This window comes from Selaginella moellendorffii, unplaced genomic scaffold (genome assembly GCF_000143415.4).
Source record: "Selaginella moellendorffii unplaced genomic scaffold, v1.0 SELMOscaffold_57, whole genome shotgun sequence".
Taxonomy (NCBI): domain Eukaryota; kingdom Viridiplantae; phylum Streptophyta; class Lycopodiopsida; order Selaginellales; family Selaginellaceae; genus Selaginella; species Selaginella moellendorffii.
The window spans coordinates 1,259,015-1,266,847 of record NW_003314318.1 but is presented as its reverse complement, the minus strand read 5'-3'; the positions used below and the strand labels follow the sequence as shown (position 1 = coordinate 1,266,847).

The window sequence follows — 7,833 nt, the reverse complement described above, 5'->3', positions numbered from 1 at the left end:
TTCCACCAGCTAGTATAGTATGGAATTTAGGATTAGACCAAGCCAGACGCAAAACAAGGATAGACACGCAAACAAAAGCTAGACTATGCCTCAAATTGGTTGGCTATGCCTAGCCTACCCACTATCCCTATTATATATTTGGAACCCCCCATATATTGTGTTCAAGAAAACCTTTACATTCCTTAGATATGCCAAATTAGCAAATCTGGACACTTTTCATAAATAATAATTAGGACTAAACAGAAATAACATAAAGGGTATGATAGCAAGGGTGTTTAGCAAACATAATAAGCTATCATCTAGCAAATATTGAAAGACCAATCTCAACATCCTAAAGGTTTTTATCAAGCTAGTGTAGGACAAAGCAAAAGAGAACTAATAAGTTAGGCCAAATATGTTTGGCTAAATAGACACTTAGGAATTCCTTCTTTATGCTTGTCTGGTTAAGTAGAGGTGTTAAGTCAAGTTTACTAACACTTGAACAAAAGGGACTAATAAAGGGTCTAACAATACCAACCTCCTACCGTCGTGGCAATAAGGAAAAAATATCTGAAAAGACTAACTGACAGATAACTTTCAATACTTATAGTCATATTTGCAACACACTTATTCAATATGAATCTCCTCCTTGTTTTAAGGCATCTATCCAAAAGTGCCTTTACAATAAAGGTAAAACATGTGTGTATATTAAGTGGATTGATGATATGCGCTATAACTTGCCATGCTATGTAGAAGCAATTGCACTCATATACAACAAGAGCCCACAGTGAGAGAGTATTATGTTATAAAAACTTTGTAAGTAATCAAAGAAAACGACATAAGAGATGATCTATGGGGTGGTTCAAATACAAAGGGAAAAAGCTTATGAACAAAAGTGCACCCTTTTCTCCAATCAATTGAGGGTTTTGGGATAGTTAGGGTTAAGTGTCCATAGGTTTAATAGTATTAAGCTAGGAAGTCTAAATTCAAGAGCTTACAAATTCCTCTTTATTTGGATGTGGATTATGAGGAAGATTAAATTTAGTTCTCTTTTCCTACTCAAATTTTATAGTGGTATTATACAATTTCTTCTTTGACTTATGATATTTAGTTTCTTATTGGATTTATATTATTTAATTTCTTCTTGGATTGAAGATATGTCTTAAATTTTGAATGGAACTGTTAGTTTATCCCAAACCAATCATTTGAACATCTAGTGAACTATAGTGACATCTATTATCTTGAGCTCAGCTTGTGAGCTAAGCTCAAAAAATACCCAGCCCCTCCAACAAACAACCATTGAAAGATCACCTACCCTTTGGTGCAGCTTGAACCCATGGCGTACAAGTTCGAAAAGAATGGCTAGATCTTGCATATAAATAATGGATGATGAAAATTGAGATGATAGAGAGAAATGGAAAATGGAAAGAGATATAAGAATGAAGTATAAAGTTTTAAAACATGCTGAAAAAACTAATAAGGGGAAAATTGTAGGGTTAAATCAAAATTTAGAACCAAGAAAATGAAGAACAAAAGAGATAAAAGAGTTAAAGAAAATAAGTATGCTAAGGAAGAGAGTCTTAAACCTAGATCCCAGCCTCAGAATTTGTATAATGGTAAATACTTTTATATCCCAAAATCAACTCAAAGTTCAAGTGGAAGAGAGGAGAGAAAGAGAGAATCTGTTGCTTGAGAATGTGAGTGGATGAATGGATGGTGGGAGAAAAACTATTATTTGGTCGATTGCTAGAACCTTTGAGGAGTCTCTAGAAATAGCCAACTACATATCTTGTATTGATGATAGAATTGGTCTAGCAACCCAAGTTTTGGTCATAACACACTTCAGAGGTGGTACAAAACTAAAACCAAAGACTGAAATCTATGCTAACACCATCACAAGTTATAGAACAACCAAGAGCTGATACCCCCTCTACCACAAGAAATGTGCCTCTAAGTAGTATGTAGAGCATATTGTCAACATATGTCCAGCCTACACTTCACTTGGTGAGTCTATGTATATTCCTGGATATATTCAGAGATTATTCCATATGTCTAGAGCAGATTAATTATTGAAATACACATTTTCCAATGTGTTTCCGATGGAATCTTGAATGTGCAACAAGGTTGCAAAATCCCTTACAATTGATCCAACCATGGTAGAATATCTCACTTTTCATGTGAGGCATTATATGGAGTATAGTACAAATCAAAAGATCCATGGTAATTTCAAGTTAAGTATTTCCTCTTTAATCTTTGATCTTGTATTTTTTAGATCTTTTTTTTTTTTTTAATTCCAACGATTATTAGATCAGGCTTTTTGGTTGCATGAATCCTAGATTTAATTAATTCTAGAACTTTTGACTATCTTTTACTTGTTTTTATGTGAGAGATGCAATTTAATCTTTTCTTATAATCCAGTTAAGAGTTGAGGCAAAGAAGTATAATGACTATTGACAACCTCTTATTTGCTTTAGATTTACCATCGAAATGATCATCTTTAACATATCAATGCCACCCTAACGTGCCACCATTTTTTACTCTGAGACCATTTTTCCACTCCAATCATCTTTCACAAAAAATTTCCATCTTAATGTATCCCATCCCATTCCCCTCTTACCACATTTATGTTTACCACCTTTTTCAATAATCCTTTTTCTAAGAACTCTTCAAATCACAATACTAGAAAATCCATTTTTTAAGGTTTTAGGTCTCAGTTGAAGCTAAGTATCATGGCAATCATCAACAATCTGACTGGACAAGGTTTTTGGAATACTCCTCCTATGTTGACTCAATTTTTCAAAACTTAGTGAAGGTCAACCAATCACAAGTTACAATTGAAATTCTATAAATGTTTGATGTCAAGGAGTTCATGTTTACTAGGCCAACCTTGTTTTCAATTCTTAGCAAAGACTTTTATATCAGGTTTGAGGAAGATTTTTAGCATCTAAATTGGCATATGGTGAGGTGGAAAAGTCTTTCTTTCAGCCAACTTTCTTTTAGAGGAGATGTATTCTCTTGTCTATTAACTTGTCATTTTCAGGAATCTTTTTCTTCTTTAGCATCAATAGTAATATTTTTGCCAATGGTTTTAGTACCAAACATTCATGGTGTCTTTTAGAAGACTCCTTTACACATTTTTCACCTACTAGCTAAGATATTAAATTGTAAGCGACCAACTTGAAAAACAAAACTTAATTTCCTATTGGGGTTTAAATATAAAGGAAAAAGACATATGAATAAAAGTGCACTCTTTTTCCAATTCATTAAGTATATTAAAATATTTGAGGTTAAGCATATCTAATCTTTGGCTACATGATTTTCATGGGAAGTCTAAATTCAAAATTTTACATTTGGTTTTAAAGAGATCTCAAGTCTGATTATTATGACACTATAGTTGGGTTAAACATTTTTTCAATATTCAATTTACTCATTTAGATGTTTCTTTAAAGTTTTAGCTAAAATTCATTATCATCTAGAAGTTATAGCTACAATTAAATTAGCACAATTAGTTTAGTAGCATCTAGTTGGCATCCAGGTCCTTTTTAAAGAGCTCTTAGCAAATAATAGCTTTTTGTGTTGATAATCTGCTGAATTTTATAATCTATCTACATTGCTTCATACACTACTTATCAACTTAAATGGTCTACAACAAGTATAAAATGGCTCACTGTGAATTTTGTTGCATCCTATTGAATTAAACTTCAGAACACCACAGTCATGCCTCTTACTTCCAGATACAATACAAATGGGACTTTAATTTATATTTATACTATAGATGGTACTAAGGACAAGAGTGAATGAGGTGAATCCCATGCTTCTTACAACAAACCTATATATCTCAAACTGCCCGGTTGGGTAAATTGTATAGGCTAAACTGTTGATTTATTTTAGATTGGATTTAGATGTTTATATTACAAACAACCACATTATTATTTGGGGCCAAACTGGACGGACTCCCATGTGAAAGGCGAGATGAAGCGCACTTCCACGGGGCTCTTGAGCAGCAGGCACACGCACACGCACACCGCCGCTATCGCCACCATGGACAGGATGAAGGGCCTGTACATGGGACCCCGAATGCCCGCAAAGTTTTGCCGGACAGGATGCTGCCCAGCTGCTGCTACGCATTCGCTCCCGCAAGAAGCTGGAAGCAGCATCTTGGATCCTCCTGGAGTTTGAGTCGACGACGACGGCCATGGCGGCAGCTCGATGCTCAACGCGTTTTGGATCCAGTTAGTGGCTTGAGATGGAATAGACTTGCCTCTGGACGCCGCGATCTTGCTCCATACCAGCTGAATGTACGTGAAGTTCCCGTGAGACAGTGCACAGTCGAATGGAGACTGGCCGTTAATGTCTCGAGCGGAGTTCCAAGCTTGCAAGCCAACCTAAGGAACGAAAAACACAAAGTCATGGAAAGAAAAAGAAGACCAAGTTACCTGTGAAGCGTCACTCGTCAAGGCGGAAACGACTCGATCCGCTCCTATCATGCACGCTGCGACGTGCAAAGCCGTCAGTCCCGCAGGCCCAGCCGTAGCGGCCGAGAATACGTAGCTCTCTTTTCTCTTAGCCACCGGGCTTTGATACGTCAAGAGGAACTCTACCATAGTGATGCTGTTCCGGCTTGTTGCCCTGTGGAGAAGGTTGACACTTTCTAATACGTCCGCAACGTCCTCCACCTTCCCGGTGCTCTTGAAGCTGTAGAGCGTGTCCAGGAGTGCCTTCACCACTGCACACCACTCGCGCTCCACCGCGAACATCAGCAGCCGCTTCATCGTTGAGCTGCGGAGATCGCAATGATCTTGTTTCTTCATCAACTGCCAGTGTTGCTTCTGGAACACCCATCCCAGTTCATGCAAGAACCTGGACGTCTCGTGTTCTACAGCCAGCTCCACCAGATCAACGAAAGCCACAGAGTACTCCTCTGGGAACGCACAACTGTCTGCCATGGCCGCTGCTCTTGACGAAGCAATCTCTATATCCTCTTCCAAGCTTCGCACTTCGTCACAAATTGCATTGTCTGCAACCAAAACGGGTGCAAAGCTGCTGCCGCCATTGCGCTCCACCTGGAAAGCCCATCATGTCAAACGATGGATTACCATTTGTCATACGTTTGTACCTCAATGAAGCACCGGCCGATAGACTCGCACGGAGTGTGTGTGAAACACAAACTGCCTTCAGCATCCTCTTCGTTTGCGTCAATTTCGCTCCATGATTGAAGATTATATTCATCATGGAACGCACAGTAAATTCTACAACAGAAAATACTCTGTTAACATCCCAAAAGACGTATGATCTTTTACCTCGTATCTGCACCAGCGAGGTCAACACCGTGCACCAAAAATCTTGTTTCCTCGTTTCTTACAGCTGCAAGAGGTCTAACAGCCAAAATTTCGGGAAAATCTCTTGATTTTAGGCTGACAGCTTGCACCTTCCCTACGTAAAATATAAAGAACAGGTTAAGAAGACACAAAAGCAGAACGCATACCATCGACTACATATGCAGATTGATCGCAAACTTGCACAAGTATCCGGCCTTTGTTCCAAAAGTCGGTAGGAGACGAATCAATTAGCCGCTTAAGATTCCCAAGTAGGTCATTGCAGAGCTGAGTTGAGCACAAAATGACAATAGAAATAAGATCCAAAAAACAAAGACAGCACACCTTTTGCCATGCAGAATTTGGCATAGATAAAAAGATAGCCAGTACAACGCAGCCAGGTCGAATGTAGCTTTCCATGTCGGAGGGAACATGTGAGAGCCATTCAAGAATCTAGCCAAAGCGAAAACTGGATTAGAATCAATAGCCTGTCTCCTTACCTGTGCTCGTAAGAGCTGCGGAAAATCACCAGGATTCCTGTCAAACAGCTTAAAAGATATCCTTCCCGTTCGCTCCTGTAAGAAGTCGCGTTAAAATCCTTCCAAGAAATAAACTCTTCGTTACCTGCCAATCAGCGTAGGAACTATCAGGCGATTGCTCGGAGCCCGATTGGGATTCACTTGACTGTTGAGAATGTCCAGCCTGAATAAACGATGTTGGAGGTACGGCAGGACTGGGAGGTCTATCGCGTGCTCCCAGAAGTCCAAGCAGTGATGGCCTGACTGCGTCTCTCGAGTCGGGAGCAACAGCAGCCTTATTGACAGCAGCAGCCACGGGCGATTGGAAAGGAAAAGGTTTATGTCCTGACGGACCATCGACCTCAATTACGGAATGTGCCGGCCTTGATGGTGGTGGCGGAGCATGACTTCCTCTTGGCAAGTAGTCGGTTCCGTTTTGCAGAGGTTGAGACACCACTGGCGCTGGTATTTCCTTTGCCTGAGCTTTCAAGTTGTTCTGGAGCAAGACGGAGAACGCATCCAGCAAAGGTACGCCCGGTAGGGCCGAGAGAACTTGAGCATCGTACGGTGACTTCACTTCAGGCTTTTGGCCGAAGCCATTGCCTTCCTTGCTACAGTCCCCCAGGGCAGTTGACACGGACACGGCTCTTCTGAGATACTCGAGGGCCAGATCACGCTCCTGGACAGCGTTTGCTTTTTCAAGAGCGCTAGCTGCTGCAGGCAACTAACAGATTAACATCAAGATTCCCATCAAAATCTTGTGTACCTTGTAGTTGTGATAGAACTTGCAGCAGCTTCAGCAGCCCGGCACTTTTGCCAGCTACATCGTCTTCTGACAGCAGGAAAGCTTGAGCTGCCGCGGTATCAGGTTGTGTCTTCCTCCTCCGCCTGTTGTGCCCGGCAAGTCTCCGTCGACAGCTCCTTTTCCCTTCATCAAACTCCTGAAGTGGATGGAATCTGAAAGGCAACACTTTCAATCCGAAAATCCATCAATAGAAACAAGTTTACCGGCTACATTGCTGGCAGAACCGCTGCATGTTTCGTGACACGAGAGCCTTCGCGGCCTTGGAATGCATCTCGCAGACTTTATGACGCCTGTGATAGTCCTTCGCATTGCTCAAGTCCGCCTTGCAATCGTCAACTTGACACATTGGATACTGCTGCTGCTGCGATTGTTGCTGTTGCTGCTGTGGCTGCTGGCAGCTAGAACCAGGAGACGTCGACCTCTGCCGTTTCCCATTCCTAGCGGACTCGTCCGTAGACGAGTACGTACGACCACCCAACTTGAGCGTCAGGCACTCGGCATCGTCCTCGTCAGTGGATGATGCATCCAATACGATTGTCTTGGTCGCATTCATTGGCGACGAGGCCAGCCATTCCTGATCGCGCTTTAAGCTGAGCCCAGTGGCAGGAGTAGCAGCATGGTGGTGGTGGTCAAGTTGCGTGTTGGAACCAGCTTTGTCCGCCGACGAGGGCTGTGCCAGGAAGAGCAGGCTGTCCCAATTCCAGGCCTTGACATCCCAGTCATTCCTCTCAGGCCCCCGAGTCTCCACATAGCGCCCCCATTTCACCTCGCCCGGGTCGGGCGAGAGGCTAAGATCCCCCCCTGGAAAGAACTGGTGCTGGTAGTAGCTCGTCCCCAAAGTCACGCCGGGCTCGCTCTCCATGGCCACGCCCAATTCGCCTCAATCCAAGCTCAAATTCTCGCCCCCAAGCTCATCGATCCCCCACCGACGACCGACAAGGACGGAAGAAACCCCAACTCCAAGCCTAGCGGGAGCTCGCCGCGGCAAAATTACGGGAGAATCCGCGGGCTATGGCAGTGCATTCTCGATCCCGGCCGCCGCGCCGGTGGAATCTGTCAAGAACACTACCTGTTGGCCGCGAGATCTGGCTGTAGCGCTTGGCGCCGCGCTCCGCCGCTCGTCGATCCAGCAAAGCAAGTGGAGGAATGGAGAGACCTAAACCTAGCGCGAAACAGCCATGGTGGTACGAGAGAGGCTGTCAAGTCTGCCAGAGGT

The 7,833-nt window shown here is 42.7% G+C and overlaps 1 protein-coding gene across 2 annotated transcripts; it reads right to left on the bottom strand.

The window, feature by feature from the left end:
- Window positions 1–3,844: 3,844 nt before the first annotated feature.
- On the bottom strand, window positions 3,845–7,802 carry LOC9654911 (squamosa promoter-binding-like protein 15). Of its 2 annotated transcripts, none has more exons than XM_002983246.2 (10): window positions 6,821–7,802; window positions 6,579–6,769; window positions 5,919–6,526; window positions 5,795–5,869; window positions 5,640–5,747; window positions 5,465–5,582; window positions 5,280–5,412; window positions 5,096–5,228; window positions 4,416–5,042; window positions 3,845–4,364 (listed from the first exon to the last, which is right to left on the bottom strand). In XM_002983246.2, exons 1-10 carry the CDS (start codon window positions 7,477–7,479, stop codon window positions 3,909–3,911), a joined length of 3,108 nt encoding a protein of 1,035 aa, XP_002983292.2. In that variant the 5' UTR covers window positions 7,480–7,802; the 3' UTR covers window positions 3,845–3,908. The 2 variants fall into 2 exon arrangements, with proteins under 2 accessions (XP_002983292.2, XP_024544081.1); XM_024688313.1 differs by having other exon boundaries at window positions 5,919–6,523.
- Window positions 7,803–7,833: the final 31 nt, after the last annotated feature.

Excerpts from the sequence above, each read along its gene's own strand:
- LOC9654911 (XM_002983246.2), bottom strand. The coding sequence starts at position 7,479 with ATGGAGAGCGAGCCCGGCGTGACTTTGGGGACGAGCTACTACCAGCAC. Across the intron at positions 6,770-6,820 it reads TTCTGCCAGCAATGTAGCCG|ATTCCATCCACTTCAGGAGT; the intron begins GTAAACTTGTTT and ends GTTGCCTTTCAG. Across the intron at positions 5,229-5,279 it reads CTCGCTGGTGCAGATACGAG|AATTTACTGTGCGTTCCATG; the intron begins GTAAAAGATCAT and ends TTTCTGTTGTAG.